The following is a 17,630-nucleotide window of genomic DNA, read 5'->3' as shown; positions in this document are numbered from 1 at the left end:
TTCCAAAAAAGGTTCTCCCCTTTACATGAAACATTTGCCAATTGTTGTGTACATCCTCCCTTAAACTGGAAGCTTTAAGCCAATCTAGGCGTCTGGAACATATTCAGCTATGGCTGATGTTCTGGATTACGTACCTAGAAGCAACCTACATAGATTTTATTAGATGCTTTGAACGTTCCTCTGCAATATATATGACTAATCTCTCTTGTATCTCTGTGCCAAGATATCATACTACAGAAAGAATAAGGTATCAATATTGCACCATTTGGAATGGTGTGCAGAAATCCTAAATTGTAACATGGTAGACTGAAAAAGAAACTTTCTTCCCTGCTGTGTCCAAAATGTTTGGCAGCCTTCCCTGGAGGTATATTAGAACAACTATCAAATTATGGAAAGGAAGGGAGGGAGAACTGAATTTGTTCTACGTTTCTAGCCACTAGAGAACATTCCAATGTTTGATTCCAAATTTTTAATTTAAGATCCTGAAATCAGATATGCACTGGAACAGTCATAGATTTTGAATGAATTGCAGTACTCCTTGAAATTCTTCAGTGGCAAATCTTTTCCTTTTCTAAATTAAAAAAAAAAAAAAAAAAAGGTGTTGCCATTTTATTAAAAGACAAATAAGGCTTGTTATCTGAGGACGTGGTAGGCTCTAATGTAAATCCTTGTGAACTTGCTACATATTGAGAGGATGGAGAATGATGAGATGAGAAAGATCCTTCCTCTGAGTCTGAAATAAGAACTTGATAAGTTCTTATTTATTATCGGGGCCTTGATAAGAAGGCCCCGATAATTCTCTTGGTAAAGAAGATAGGCATTTTTGAAACTGCAATGACCAAGACTTCATATGTAACTGTGATGCAAACTTTGTCCAATACAGGCTGTACTATTTCAGTGGATTTTTGGAAATGTGTTTTTTATTTATTAATGTATAAATTCTAGACTTTTTTTTTAACAAATGGGTAGCATTACTAAGGTATTGATTGCCATGTTGTTACAGATACATCTGCTTCCGGTATTAGAACCTATGATGCAGAGGAATTACTGCACCATCAGAAATGTTGGTGCCAACAAACACTAAAATGGAAAACACCAATGCTTTGAGTACAGTCGATTCATCAGCACGGTATTTCTTTAAGGATGATGGCATGGACTTGACTTACTATACTCCAAAACAGAAGCTTGATGAGCTGTGTCCTCAGTTTTTAGATTCTGATCAATTGTTTTTTTTATGGTGGTCTCTCTGATGAAGATCTTTAATTCTTATCTGACTGTGATAAAATTTGATAATTTAGCCTTAAGATCCCTATTGACCTGGGCTCTAGGAGTCATCCAGCCACAAGCAGAGCAGCTGGACATATAAGAAGGTCCAAGACACCTAAACATAACTCATGCAGTTCTTGACTTGACATCTTATGTATACCACAAGAACAAAGTTTGAATGGCTTTTTTTCCAGTCAATATGCTTGTTCAGACATATTGACCCCATAGATTACAGTACTATTACTCTAAGTATGAGAAAAAAAAAATTTTGAGGCTTGCATGCAAAACCTAGCAGAAAAAAAAACTAAAGTAAAATAACTATCAAATAATGCTGAAAACCCCCAATTAAGTGAGCAACATCTTGAGAGAGAAAGCAGTCTCTTCCACTGAACTTGACGTAAAAAAGACGACCGATGAGTCTCGTGAGGTGTTAGCGGCTGCAGAGGAATTCTTGCTCATGCTTAGAAAGCTTTAAGGTTTTCTGGGCTCTGGAAAGAGCTGTTTTCTATGTCTGATCAGTCAGTGACATCGCCCACTTGTGTGAATGGCTTTATCCTGCTTGTCTATAGAGAAGTGTAACACCACCTTGAAAAGTAGAAAACCATTCAACATGCAAACATCACCAATAAAAAGTAGCTTACATCACATTCAGCATCTGAATAGTATTTGGAAGTAGGAAAAAGATCTACAAATCATCTGAAAAGCTGATTAAATCTTTAATTACTTTTTTTTTTTTTATAGTGTCTAATTCATTCCAAGTCGCAACAAGATAGATGAATTGTAGGCCCTCTCTCAAATCTTTCCCCTATTGAAACTACTTACAGAGGAAATGGGCAGGGTCAACCCCACAGAGTACAGAACAGTGGAGGTGATGGTACTTTCATGGAATGGATACTTGATGCTGTCGTCATTACAGAAAAAGCCTCTCTGATATGGCTTTATTTTGGCCAAGTTTAGAACTCCCAAAGGCAAGCCAGCTGTTGGGGGAATGGAAAAAACATAAAATGATTACGTTAAAATTCATGCCATCTAGCAGAAAGGAAGCAATGGCACACACATGCAAACCCCAACCCAAATCTCCAAAAATCAGTGAAAGCTATTAATTGTGATCATGCAGCACATACAGCTCCTTGCGGAAAGCTGTGTAACTCAAACTGCTCCCAACACTTCAAAGATTAACACACCATATCCAGTTACTAGAGTTAAGAGGACAGTATCTCCAAAGCCAATGTCGAGTCAACCAAAGCTACCATTCAAGCAGATCAAACCAACCATCTTTTCAACATCTAAAACCTTTACAATAGTGTTCTTCTGTGTCTTAACAATTTCTTTAAATAAAAAAAAAAAACCCCAAAAACAACTTGGGCTAAACAATAACATGCACCAAGTGCACAATTCAACATGTTCTATGCGCTATACGAGTGGACATGGGCAATTCTTTGGCCTCCTCCCCTCCATCCAGCAAGTGCCTATTAACTGGTCCCACATTACGTTTTCATCCAGGGGGCAAATCGAAGTGGGACTAAAAGCAAAACCAAAAGAAAAGCCCCAGTGCCATGAGGACCTGTTTTCTCTTTCCAAAATATTTTAGCTGTTTATCCAGTCAGAATGTTATAACTATACAACTTTAAAATTTTTAAATAAAATTGCAACATGAAAAGCCATTCCTTCAAAAGTAGAATAAAGTCACATAAATTATATTTAAATTACATGAAAGCCAATGTAGAAAAACAATCATCCACACAACAGTTTATTTCCATTAAACTATGGTTGATCTTACAGAAAATCCTCAACTAAAACGTTTATCTCCCTGCTAAAACCATTACTATGGTTCCTCAGTAAACAAAGAAAGAAATTAATTACAACCAATTGATGAATTCTTTCCCACTCCGTTCACCAATGCTCTACAGCAACTTGATACCATAAGGCACTGTGCAGATTGAATATTTTTACTTATTTCATAACTCAACATGTGTCAATAATTACACCTCCTCTATTTCCTGTGTTTTCAAATCCACCTCCTCAGATCTCTTCAGCTGAGCCTTAAGCCTGGATTGCTGACTAGGAGGACGGCAGCTCCTTGATGTACTTCAATCTGTAATAGATTGCAACCTTGCAGTAACTTCTTGTGGTTACAGCAGTGTTAATCCAAGAGGAAAGTTGCTGCCTAATGATGAGTCTCTCATGCCCACTACCCTCCCAGTCTGCCCACAGAATAACTTCACAGCTGTAAAAGGAGTGAACTGTATGGAAAGCAAACCGAGACAGACTCTGCATCCTGCCTCAGCAACACAAAACGGAGAAATCAATGAGGAGGACCAGGAGAAGACTGCCATTTGCTCCAGTTACCATCTGGATATCTAGGAACTTTTCCTTAAAAGTATTTAAATACAAACTAGGGCTCTATTTTCTTATCTATACTATCACCACATTCCAATTATCCCCTCTATTTTTTTAAATTTAACTTTAAGAATATTTGGGCTTATTCATAAAGGACTGCTGTATGATTTCGTCAAGAACTCTACTAATGAATCTAACGTTACATTATCCTGCATGCACACACATTTATACATGCTTTGAATGTGAATGACTTCTAGACTTTAGACATTACAGTATAAGCCTCGTTTAGCTTCTTTCTACATATACTATACAGTTAAATGTAGTCTAAAGTCACTGAAGGCCATTCTTTTTTCGTTTGGTGTAGTTGTCCGAGGACTGTGCTGCATCAATCCCTTTTAAAAGGTATGTGCACCAATTGCTTTTGCACACCCTCACAAGTGGTTTTATTCTGTGCTGAGCAAGCTGACACCTTCCCAGTTACAACATACAAACAGCCAACAGGATGCTAAATTACAAAACATGAACAGTACAGTGAAAGTTAATATAGCCCAGTAGTTAAAGCACAATGCTATGACCAGGGCTCTTGGGTCATCTATGTCGATGGCCAACTCCACTGCAGATGTGTTCATGAGTCTTTCAAGCAAGTCTATCTAACTCCTTGTTCTCTAATTATTTTTGGTCTCAAGTGTGCACTGTCTGAGAAAGGAGCCATTTAGTCTCATACTGCTGGCAAAATCCCTATAGCTCTACGTAGACTAAGGGTGGTTTATAAATACAATACAAACTGCAACATGAGCCTAAGACTCCACGAAATATTCTCAGCAACAAGGGTTTAAACTGAAAGGCTCCTGGACCTCTGGAATCATATGTCAAATCCAGTTACTGAATGACTGCAGGGACAGCATTATCCGCAGGCAGGAAAGTGACAAAGGAGGAAAGCCCAACCCTTGAAAGTAGTAACTCCTGTTGAGCAATAGGGGTTATCTAGCCCATGTCACCCAGCTAGTCATAAAAGTGAACCAACACCTTTACAAACGTTGTAATCATAGGTCCCGGAACTCTTTTTTTTCCAAGTGACTGTACTTTCAAAATGCTATGTTTATATTTTACTATTATAAGAAGAAACCAAAAGACACTTATCTTGATGCATGTTTGTGTCTACTAATTCATGCATATTTGTGTTGTACTGACTGGCCCGACACGGCTCGCGTTTCGGAAGCACTCCTTCCTCAGGGCCCCGAATAGCGATGTTATCAGAATCTAAAATGAAAAAAATGTTAATTCACATATTGATGATACCCAAAAGAAAATATAGTGAAATAAAATAATATATATATGTGTCCTGGTTCAAATAAATTCTTAAAGTATCATAGCGTTATGTTGCAACAGTGGCATTGGGATCTGCCATTTTACAAACCTGGGTTTTTAAACATTTATTGGACCAAGTGTTAACCAATGAACACCATGGTTGCAACATGATGCTATGATAATTTAAGAATTTATTTCAACCAGGACTCGTATGTATATTATTTTATTTCACTATATAATTGCTTTTGGATGTCAATATGTGAATTAACATTTTTTTCATTTTAGATTCTGATAACATCGCTATTCAGGGCCTGAGGAAGGAGTGTTTCCGAAACACGAACCGTATCGGGCCAGTCAGTACAACACAAATATGCATGAATTAGTAGACATAAACATGCATCAAGATCAGTGTCTTTGGTTTCTTCTTATAATAGTAAAATATAATACACATAGCGTTTTGAAAGTACAGTCACTCGGGAAAAAAAAAAAAAAAAGAGTTCCGGGACCTATGATTACAACGTTTGTAAAGGTGTTGGTTCACTTTTGTGGTTACTGAAATTGATAATGTAACCGAAATAAGTGAACTTACAAATCACCTATTATATATTCACATATATGAGGTCTCTGTAACTTCAAACTAATGCAGTTTCCTTCACGTATAGCTTAGCACACATTCTGATATATTAGATGCGGTACAAAATTCAGTTCCTTATTCAGCCTTACCCAGCTAGTCACAGCAATAAAAGTTAATGTATGCAGAAACTCTGAAAGAACAAAAGCATAATCTCCCAAGACTCAAAAGGGAAGGGCAGCACAAAGCTGTAATACTGTGCACCTTGACAGAGCACTTCTAGAATTGTTTATATCTGTTGATTAGATCAGTCATTAAGTAGATACTGGTTTCTGACTAAGGGAGCAAAGAAGGGTAAAGAAAGCCTAAGTCTTATCTTTAGTTCTTTTAGTAGATTGGATGCACATTCATTCACCCCCTTTCTCAACTCCCGAGCAGGACGAGGGGGGGTGCAGTTTATTCCAATACCACCACCAAGATCTTTTATGTTATAGGATGTCCTTCCTCTATGCTTACCCCAACCTTCAAGTTCTTCTGAAGCTTTCTGGCCAGCTTCCATCAATTTGATACATTTGGATTATTATAAGTCATAGAATATTCATAATTTCATTATTAAAAAAAAAAATAAAAATGGATGTCACATAGAAATATGCACAGCCACCAACTAGATGAATGTCTTTATCCACTGCTTTCTGCAGAAAAGCAGCAATACAATAGATAATTATAAAAACCAGATATAACCAGGCAGAGACCACAGAAAAGTGTCAGCGATAAAAGCGATTTCTAGAGCTCTGGGGCTTCTCACTGCTTGCAGTAAACCACACATCTCAGACCACAATGCAATGTCAAAAGATATTTATACTTTAAAGATAAACATTTATACAGCACACCACATATTCACAACTAGCCCATCACTCAGAAATGCAAAGCAGCGAAACAAAACCAGGGACCAAGTGCAGGAGAATCTGAACATCTCACAGACCTGGTTTCACAACTAAATTATTGTTGATTCTTGCTTGAAATGTTGGGAAATTAATGGCGTTACGCTGCGCTTTCTATATGGTTAGATAGACCTTTTTCACATACTTTTTTTTTTTTTTATTTGCATCAATAAAGAACTTCATATATTTAAAGAAGAAGATGACTGAGTGGTCTGGGCAACCTCTGTATTTCACAAGAGGGCGAGCACTTGTCCCGGTTTGCTGACACCCATTTCATGATTAATGAGTCATGGACTCTCACCTGTACTGAATAGTTGGGTGGCTCTCTTTGGTCAGGTCCTATTATCAGAACCCCCACGCCTCCCCCATCTAGTCTTTAGTTCAGTTGTGAAAGATGACAGTTTGGATGTTGTATTCTCCTTGTGGTGCATATATTAGCAGATGGTGGAGTCTGACGCTGGACTGTCCATTTTATCTCTGCTAAATCTCTTACCACACCATTTAAGGGCAAATATTTGCACTAACAAGACCTTACTTCTTATGGGTTTACTTTTCTTTTTTTTTCTATTTGCATTGAAAAAAAAAGGAAACAAAAGTTAGAGATCAGCTAAAGTTAATCTTAAACTCCATCCTGGTATCTCTGGCTCTCAAACAGTATTAAGTGGGTCTGATCCCCTCCTCTCCTTTAGACTTGTAGCACAAACGTGCTAAGGGACCTCGTTAACCCTGTAAATAAAAAAAAAAAAAAATGTTTCACATGTCCACAGCAGGTTAAACATGGCTCCAGAGCCGTTTTAGAAAGGGATTTTCCATTCTCTACTCAATGGAAAAATAATCCTGAGAAAATCAGTCCCTAATGATTCATGCGTTAGATGACTAAGGTCTTCACTAAATGTGACTTTGGTGATCATGGATCAATTTACCTCCAGGCACAATAGAGGGGATGGCTAGTCAGGAGGAGCTTTGGAAAAAATTGTCACGCTCCACTTTCTCCTCAGGCATTAGACAAAAATATGAAGGGTGGGGAGGGAATCCAATGGTTTTTTGCTCAGTTTGCTAACTGTGCTATTTTGAAATATTTCTGCAACGGTGCTGCTTTAAACCTGGAGGGAAAAAAAAATGTCACTTGAATTAAAGCAGCCTGCCTGGCCCTGTGAACAGGATTTTATGCTATTTCTGTACCTTTGGTACCTAAAAGGGGCTCACTGCAGCAGTACTGCCTTTCCTAAAGGAAACTAGGAAAAGCCACCCCACCCCAAACCCCTGATTTCCAACCCTTCCATGTTTGTGGAAAGGAGCGGGGTTCAGAGTTTCCACTTGAGAGCAAAGTCTGCGATTTTACCCATGGACTTTGAACCAAAATTTCAAACGGAAACAAAAGTGTGTGTGCGGTCAACTTTCCCGTTGAAAACCGCCTTGGGTACAAAACACCAATGACTTTTGCACAAGTGAAATTTTTAAGGAATCAGTCGGATTTTTTGTATTTTATTGATGGGCTGTGAACTGTAACTTTTGGGGAAGAATCCCTTTAATTTTCTGCAACCTTATTACATTTTCAGTAAACTTTTAGTTTTGGAACACAAAATCACGGTCTTCACAAAGATGTAATCGACTGTGTGCGATCCCTTTGGGCCTTAGAGCAGAAGCCGTACCCCACAGAAAAAAAAAGAAATCTCAATCCAGGTCTGCCACCTGTTTTTGCCTACAGTGCAAAAGGTGGCCCCTTCCCTGGTTCATGGAGGGGAGGGCCCTGTGCAAAACCTGGAATTGGCCCTGTGAAAAATAAAAAATATTTACTTATTAGCAAAATATATTCACCTTCCATGTTCCCCCTATGCTCAGTAACCACTTTACTCCCTACAACCCTCACAGTGCTCAGCTGCCTCTTCTGACCCCAATCTCCTCAATTTTCAGCCGTCTCTCCCCCCCTATACTCCACACATCAGTAGCACTGCCTTTTCTGCTCTCCTTCCTCCTCCTCCGCTGGCCGCAAAGCCCTCTTACTCCTCCCTACCAGCAGGCTGATCTCCAAGTTACTGTCTCCCCTCCAGGAAGAGCCTCCTTTCCTACCTGTGTCCCAAGCAGTCTCACTGCTGGCACCCGAGAGGCTCACCTAGTCCACCCCTGCAGCGCTGCTTCAGGGCCATGGCTGCTCTCGTGCAAGCCTACCATGCTTCTCCTTTCTGGTAGTGGCACAGAACAGCAATCTTTGCCTCCTGCAGACACTGTCTGCGTTTTTCGAGAATTGCCAGCGTTCTGCACCTGTACAGCAGTTCTGGCCCAGTGGAATTAGCTGCTGCCTGCAAGGGGAATTTAAAAGGATTGAATGCTACGAAGGGTGCCGACGCAGCTCCCTTGGGCAGGGCATTCTGTGCAGCTGCACACTCTGGGGCCGATGCAATAAAGTGTGCCAGCCAAGCGCACAGGTTTATCATCGGTTGGACGCACGTTTTGGACGTGCTACACTAACACCTGACGCATGTCCGAAACATGTGCCCAAACGCGTAGATAGCACTCATCACATGTAAATTCCATGTGGATGAGGCTATTAGCTATTATCCCCTGATACAGAAAATCGCTGAGCGCCCAAGGCACATTTTTTTTTTTTAATGTGGCAAATTTAACTCCAGCCCCAGAGGTGGCTTTAAGTCAATCTGCGAATCAAGGGAACAGTAGAAATTTAAAAAAAATACAGTCCTCTGTGGCTCCTCCTACTTAATATCATTACGATACTTAAATCTGCTTGTGGTGTTTAAAAATAAAGATATAATGCAATGGCTTGATGTGAAAAAAAAAAAAAAAAATTCTGGATGCACATTAAGCACGCACGATATACATTCTCCAGGCCGACGTCGCTCCCTACTATTGTGCAAAAATCAACCTGAAGTGGGATAAAACAGACGCTTGTACTGAGCACCCACTGCAATTGTGGGAGCCCAATGTGTTTGAGCGCTAGGGATGCACAATTGTTCCCTAGTGTGACCTTTTTACTGCAGCAGCTCATTTAAAGATTATATCGGGTGCCAGGAGTCATGGCTTTGTGCGCATTAGGCAAAAGGGCGCTTTTTAACTCACGTCTTATTGCGTCAGCCCCTCTAAAAGATGGCCCCAGTTACATAAAATAGGAAAACAAAAATCCCAGGCAGTGGCAAATGAAGGCTCATGGTGCCATATCCCAGTAGAGGCTGGTTCTGATTAAGCAGGAAGCAACTGACAGGCTCATAATAAAAAAGGGGGGGGAAAAAAATGTGCCTTTGTCTGATTAACTGTTCCCAATGTGTCTTTGTGGAAGGGAAAAAAAAAAATCCCAAAATGGAAATATATTAGAAGGAACCCAGAGGCTTCAAAACAGCCTGCCAAGAGTCTGCAAAAACAGCGACCATATGAAACAAAGTCTGAAAAGAATGGAAACAAAAAAAAAATCATCATTTTTATTTTATTCTCAAGCAATCAGATTTCTAGGAGGCCTACAGAAGGAAATTGGAAAGTCCTATGGTACAATTCTAAGTATTCTGATAAAACAGATAAGAAAGAAAAAAACCCACAACTTTATTTCTCAATTTAATTCTGGAACTATGGATCTGAAGGACAGTGCTAAATGTAAAGGGCACAGTGCAAGACACATGCACGCTGATTGGTTGACAGCATGGCCTATTGGAAGCCTCCCTCGGTCTCGCCCATCTTACATAAGGGGATAATTAACAGCAGCAACTCCACTAGTATTTTTGCAAGACAACAATGAAAGCTGTCAAAGTCTGCAGAGCAATCTGAAAACATGACAAAAAGGAGATTCCCAAGTAAGAGCATCGTTACAAAAAATTCTGTGCAAGTTAGTTTATTTTTTAGGACTTGGAACGTCTTTTAAAAAAAAAAAAAAAGTAGAGGAGATGAGGAGGACTGTGCAACCCCCCCAACTATGTATGATTAATACCACTTATGCCAGCTAAAAAAATACTCCAACTCAAAAAAAATCTGGATATTACACAGAAGAGGAACCAACTTTAATTCTAATTAAAAAGCTGAACAGTGCTTCTATGTGCCTGCATTCCTTTATGCCAGGATTATTTCACCATCTTTTATATAACTTGAGATATTCACTGCCCTGAGCTTGTTGTCTATCTCCAAGAATACAGTTTATAAAATAGAGATAAAACCTCATCCAAACTGCAAACCCTTAGGGGAATCCTAAAATCAGTTTCCTAAGATTAAAACATTTGGTACAATTTTTTTCCTCGGATGAGGGCCAAATAATGTAATCTGATTAATTTCTATATAAAGAACCAGATTCTGGGAGCCATAAATAACTGGAAATAAATCTCCAGCATGTTTAAAAGTGTATCAGATGCCATCCCAGAAAATAAAGCAAGTTTGCTTACCTGTATATAGATGTCTTCATAGCCCCTGAATTAGGGGTAAAGCTAGTGCGTCCAAACCCCCCGAACTTAATAGCGCCCGCAACATGCAAATGCATGTTGATAGTCCTATTAGGTATTCCTGCGCGATTCAGAAAGCAAAATGTGCAGCCAAGCGCGTTTTGGACGCGTTATTACCCCTTACTGAATAAGGGGTAAAGCTAGTGCATCCAAAACGCACTAGTTAGTGAGGTAGTCTACTCCCCAGGGAGCCAGGTGGGAATTAAGTGTGGCTGATTCATCCAGAAAACCCTATTTACAGGTAAGCATCCTTGCTTTCTCCATCAACAAGCACACAGGAATCAGCCAAAGCACTTGAGAAGTGCCAACCTAAGGGTTGCATTGCAGAGCAATACTTAGGACAACCCAACCCCACAAGTGGAGAGTGGCCTACTGCAGTGGTTCTCAACCTTTTTTCTGTCGGGACACACCTGACAGATGGTTCTCACATGCGTGACACACTGACCCATGATAGTCACAGGGCTAGATGTAAATGTACAGTTTGCATCCACGGGAACCCCCCTGATCCACAATAATGGATGTAAAGCAGAATTATGACATTCCCCGTTCAACTCACTCTACAAAAAAAGATATTCTGGTTCTGGTGTCATCTCAGTAACAGCAACTCAAACTCCTTCTACTTTCAGGCTCAATAGCCCTACTTATGAAAAGACAGCAGTTTACCACCAATGCATGTCCTCTTGAGAAAACGCAACAAATAAGACTGATAAAACACTTACATGCTAGTAAAATATCTCTGTAACAGACACAGAACCGACCTAACATACTCCCAGGATCTGTAGTAATGCACATAAACTAATCCACACACAGTTACACCTGTATTATGGAATACACTCAAACAGGAGCAACCCTATCTATGAAAAGGCAACACTACAAATATTAAATCAGGCCCTAAAAACCAATACACCTCTTATTAGGAAAACAGAACTAGCAAGCAGCTATAGATCCCCACACAGAAATAATTGTAAAACTATACTAATAAGCAGAATAAATGTTTCACAACAACTATGAACAGAATAACATCCAACAATTAAAAACTCATAAAAACTATTAAAAATTCTCCAAACAGTGTTTGGGTAATTGCCAGGTTCTTGTGGCCTGGTTTTGGCCTCTGTTGGAAACAGGATGCTGGGCTTGATGGACCCTTGGTCTGACCCAGCATGGCAATTTCTTATGTTCTTAAAATCTGGAGGGGGGGGGGGGGGGGGAGGTGTCCAGCGTTTACTTTGCACTCAGGGCACTAACTGGTCTTATTTAACCTCTTTGATTTATAACCTGCATCTATCCTTACATACATTCTCACCTGATATGGTCACTTAGGCTCCGGGGGGGGGGGGGGGGGGGTGCGTCAGTTTCTTGGACAAATCGGTGGATGAAGGCCACGTTAAACCCTTCACGGACTTGGTGGAGGATTTCCATGCGGCACCTGTGACCTGCTGTTTATTCTTTTGTTTATGTAAGGATGTTTCTACTATAATTAGGGATAACCTGGGGGTTAAGGAGACTAGTAGTATTGAAGTTCTCCTTACTTGTAGCAGGAAACCAGAACATCTCATTGCTATTTTATGTAAGTCCATTCGAGCCACTCTCTGAGGAAAGGCACTACACCCAAGCTTATTTGGTTATGGAATGAGGATATGGATGTTGTTTTGGATAGTATGGATTGGAAATCTAATTGGAAATGATCCCAACAAATAACTACAAGGGGTGGGAGATGCAATTCAAATTGTTGAACAGACTTTATTGTACTCCAGCTTTTTATGCTAAGCTTAGTAAAGTCAGTTCAGTTTGTTTGAGGGGGATGTGGTTTTTCAGGCACCTTCTACCACATGTGGTGTGAGTGCCCAGCTGTTCAATTGTTTTGGGGACGTGTGGCGGATTGTATCTCTGCCATTTGTGGACAGGAGGTGCAGGTAGACCCGGCCCTTTTTTTTTTTAATGTGGCTTTGGTCTACCGGATGGGAAATGCGTGGCCGTAGAAAGTTGGTTGGTCACCTGCTACAAGCTGCGCGTTTGACGATGGGACCATCAATGGAAGATTTCTCCTACTACCTCATGTTGGGAATCCAAGCTAATAGATATTGCACTTATGGAGAAGCTTACTTTCTCTTCAAAAAAAGTCGGTCAGAGAGATATCAAGATATTTGGGGGACATGCTGGGAGTGGCGGTGAGTAGTTTACCTGCTTTGTTTTTCTTTTTTGCACTAAGGTGGTGAATGTTTTCTCTAGAATGCTTGCCATGTCACCTGAAATTTGTCTTTTTCTATGTGTTTCTATGTCTTCTTAGTGTTTGGGTAATTGCCAGGTTCTTGTGGCCCGGTTTGGCCTCTGTTGGAAACAGGATGCTGGGCTTGATGGACCCTTGGTCTGACCCAGTATGGCATGTTCTTATGTACCAATGAGTTGTTAAGTTTGGAAAAGTTATAAATAAAGAGTTTTTAAAAATCCAACTTCTGTGTTGGCAGTCTGATCATACTGTATTGGTGGTTGAGAAAGGAAGGGGGGGCAGGAATACATCTCACAAATTCAATACCTGTTTTGTTTTTACTTATAGCCTTACAGCAGGTGGACATTAAATAACAGCTAAGCATGGGAACTGAGAAGTCTTTGGAAAGCTGGTTCGAACCCATTCACATTTAATCCAAACCGATTCAGGCCAGGTTGCAGTTTGCAGACTACACTTATTGCCAGAGTCAAACATCCACAGCACTCCGCTGGATATATGGAAGGAACCACACAAAGCAAAGCTTTAAAGTATACTAGATTTTCTAGTCATGTTTGCTCATTGCTTAAATATCTAGCTAGCTAGCTTTCAGTCAGCAGACAGTCTGAATGATATTGCTTTTGCCCCTTAAAAAAGAAAAAAAAAAAAAGGAAGATGTTGAATTCACATACTTGTCACTTCAGAAACCAAATACAGTGGATCAACAAGTTGCCCATTTCTCTGAAGTCCTAAATAAAACCTGATATACCTCCCAACCTCGCCAAAAAAACATGCTTCAGATCAGTCACATCCAAAAAGCCAATACAGGCTAGAAGATACACAAACGTTTTCACTATTCTTTGCTTACTTTCCTTGACAGAAAAGTTTTTTCTTTTTTTAAACCTAACAAAAATGGTGAACCCAATCTCCCCCAATCTCCTGTGACAACACTGCAGCAATGTCTCACCAACTGAATCTGGTCTGCAAAAGCAGCTCCAGACCACTGGAGAAATAAAAATAAGATGGTCCTAGTTCAATTCTGAAACGGTTTGTTTTTTTTGTTTTTTTTTTTTTTTTTTTAATACCAACTGCTACATTTCTACACTCATACTACTACAATGTTCATGCCCTCACACACACGGACGTGAGTTGGTTTCATGTGGCAAATAGCAAGAAAGTCTCCAAATCTCATCTTGGCCGCCTATCCCCATAAAATGTATTCAGAAAAAAAATGTTTTTTCCTGAAAATTAAGGATTTACTATTTCTATTTTGGGGGATAGGAGAAAAATATGCTCATTTTTTGGGTTTTATTTTTTTGGTTTTTTTTTTAACTTGTTTTCCTTTCCCTATGCCTCTGGTCAGTCTCTTCCCCTTCTCCACATCTCAAATCCCAGCAGCAGGGGGGCTGCAGCCAAAGGTTACACCCGCCCAGGAGTTTTCTACCCTTGCCCATAGGACCCAGTTAATTCACAGACTGACAACACATGCGACAGTTACTGGCAGAAACAAACACACAGAAATGATGCTGTACAAAGTTAATAAATAAAAGCCTTCCCTGACCATTCTGACTGCAGATCTTATGGAAAAATGACAAAAACACAACATATATCTTCCCTGAAATACAGCAACAAAGAATCCTTCACACCAGATGGTTTCAGTTGTTGCTGAAAAGATTTTGGAAAAAACAATGCCTTGTTGGAAGCTCGGAAAATAGATTGGGATGAAGAGAGTTTGCTATTGAGCAAGCTCATGATAAAGAATCACAACACTTCATTTGTCATTTAATTGGAAAATGTAAAAGCCCAAACCAGTATCATTCACGAGTTGTTTGCTACAGAACTGGGTGCAGACAGTTGAATCTCTGCCACAATTATCGTAAGACTACTTAAAAACTGTAACTTATGACTTTGAAAAGTAAAAAAAAAAAAAAAAAGGCAACCTCTGTCCTTAATACTATGAGTTTAAGATGTGAAATTAACAGCGTTGCACTGATTGCACTGATGGTATGGTATAACACTTGGCATGCACTAAAAGCACATCTTTAGAAAGTTAAGAACAAACTTTGATGTATTTTTTTCTGCTATTTTCTTCATATTTGTTGCCACATGCAAGTAACACAATAGGAACAAGGTTCTGGTGGAGAGGTGGAGGGAAGATTCCACGTCCCCACGTTCATCGCCCAGACTGAGTCAGAGTCACTTGTTCAAGAGACAAAAAAAAAAAAAAAAAGGGAGAAGCCTCAACTCGCCTACTGCGCGTCAAGGTAGAGCGAGTTACCAGATGGTTCCAAAATTAAACAGAACAGGTTTTGTTCCATTGCATTTCCTGGAATAATCACCCCACCACTTCCAGAGATCAATGAAAGGGAAGAGGACAGCCTGGACTTGCCTGGTCTGGCAGCAGTGACTTAGTGTCATCTACTAAACATATCTGCACAGCAATAAGCCACACACTGAAAAATCTGTCATTATTTACAAAAAAAAACCTTCTTTTTACGGAGAATGCCAGCCACATCTAACACACACACACACACACACACGCGCATTATCCATCCCCACCTCTTCAGGCAGATATTACGGACTTCCTCTCCCACAATCCTCCTAGTCAAAGCTCTTCCAAACAGCGGTACAGTAATGCTTTAGGTGGATAGGCTCTGCTCATCCCACTTTCAGATCTCTATCACCTGCTCTGCTCTTCCCTTCTATGAACCCTTATCTTCTACTCTCAGACTCCACCTTCTCTCCAGCTCACTCCCCCTGCCCTGTCTCAACTGCATAAGGTCCCCCATCTCTCCCACTCAACCCTAAGCCTTCCCCAAACCTGTCTCATCCTTTGCACTTTTTCCTCACAGCAAGCAGATCAAATCCAAGCCTCTCAGAGCTGCACAATTCATAGAAATGCAATTCCAGCAAACAAGCAGGCAGCCCGGTTCTTGGGAACTTGTGGCCCTTGACAGCCCCCTCTCCTCTCTCTGTGGTGCCTGTCATGGACTCCCTGTCTGAAAGTGAAGCAAGCAAGCAACACAGACAACTGCAAGTGCACACTTTCCTTCCAAATCCCCAGAAAGCAAGCTGCCCGTTGGTTCACCAGCACTGAACCTCTGTAGATTCTGCTGCAGGAGATAAGAGGAGGTCAGGTAGCCCAGGAGTTTTCCTGGGAGATTTGAAGGCAGCGTGAGATTCTACCTTGTGAAAAAATATAAATACCACTTAAAACACCCACCCATGCCCAGCTGCAGCACAGTTTCCAAAGTACTGAATCAGAAATTTGATGGAACTATCTAAGGGAAGTTCCCTAGCCAAAAAGAAAAAACAAGATTTTCAAAATTGGTTTCGGAGTCGGTGAAGGAGACCCAGGTTTAATTCCCGAAGCCTGCTCCTGCTGCTCCTCAGGCTGAGAGGACCTGGAGAGATAGTGGAGACAGCAGTCAGAATCCCTAGGAGGGAGGGAATCTCAGCTACAACTGGGGCAGCCCAGACGCCCTTGGTTCTTCTCCCACCCCCACCATGGCGGCCACATACAAGGAAAACATGACAAAATAACTTTGGATGAAATGGCCGAGGCCATTTATTAGAGGACCCTAACAGGGGAGTCTAATGCACGGTACTGAATCCTGTTACCTCCACCTGCTCAACAACCGGGTAGGTGCCAATAACCCAATTCTCCTCCGCCCAAGCGGAAACGGAGAGGTCTCACTCCCGCAAGCCCTGACATGCGTTGTGTACGCAGCCCCCCCCCCCCCCCACCTCCGGGAGGGGTCCCAGGCATGCCGCCATGCAGCAGGCCCCACCAGAGCCCCTCTCAGATATATTTGGCCGTAGTCCATCAAGGCCCAATCCCGGGACCTGACATTCACGCTTTTGGCCAACTGCTGGGAGGTGAGACCAAGCCATCTCTCTTCTCTACCGGCACCTCCCTGATCCCTTTAATTTCCTCTCGGGTTTTTTTTCTAATAGCTCCTCCTGGATTCGGTCGCCGCTTTTGCAACAGAATCACAAATGAACAATAACACGCTAACTAAACATGTTATGCTAACGAAGGATGGGTTGGGTGGGAATCGCGCTGCATTGGGCCGAGGAGGAAGAGACTGAACCACCCAAACCAGTGGGTTTTAAGTTACTTGCCGGCCTGCCCTTTCGATTACATCAGCACGCTGAGCCTCCAAACCAATCAGGTTGTCTGGCACCAGGGCGCGTTATGATGATGTCGTCACCACGCCCAAAACAATCAGGAGTGGCGGCGTCATTCACCGTTGATGCCGGCACCATCATGGGGGATGGACCCACCATACCCAGGTAAGTACAACTGTGACAGGGCGAGGGTGGCTGCCCTCACTGTTGCATTGGGTGCCCAGTTATTCGCGGCACCCGCACATCTATTCAATAACTTTTGTACTGGCTTCACGAGGGGACAGAAGTTCACACCTCCATCAGAGAATGACTGGGCGAAAGGAGAGAGGAAACAGGGGGAGGGAGGTGGGAAGAGCCCCCGTTAGCTGTGAATGACAATTCATAACACTATAGCCCAGGTGGGGCAGCTTCCAACTGAATCAGAATAAGTCCAAAAA

At 41.2% G+C, this 17,630-nt stretch overlaps 1 protein-coding gene across 2 annotated transcripts in view; it reads right to left on the bottom strand.

Annotated features, from left to right (window-relative positions):
* The window catches only part of PLPP1 (phospholipid phosphatase 1), a 188,708-nt gene that overhangs the window by 137,956 nt on the left and 33,122 nt on the right, over positions 1–17,630 (bottom strand). Inside the window, exon 2 of one of the 2 annotated variants that reach the window (XM_029577223.1) lies at positions 2,089–2,243. The exons of the other annotated variant lie outside the window; for it this stretch is intronic. Within the exon in view, the coding sequence (XP_029433083.1) occupies positions 2,089–2,243 (155 nt within the window). The remainder of the gene's footprint in view (positions 1–2,088; positions 2,244–17,630) is intronic. 2 annotated transcript variants of the gene reach the window in all.

This window comes from Rhinatrema bivittatum, chromosome 1, assembly GCF_901001135.1.
Source record: "Rhinatrema bivittatum chromosome 1, aRhiBiv1.1, whole genome shotgun sequence".
NCBI classification, from domain to species: domain Eukaryota; kingdom Metazoa; phylum Chordata; class Amphibia; order Gymnophiona; family Rhinatrematidae; genus Rhinatrema; species Rhinatrema bivittatum.
Note: the sequence above shows the minus strand (reverse complement) of the source record. Positions and strands in the feature narration are given on the sequence as shown.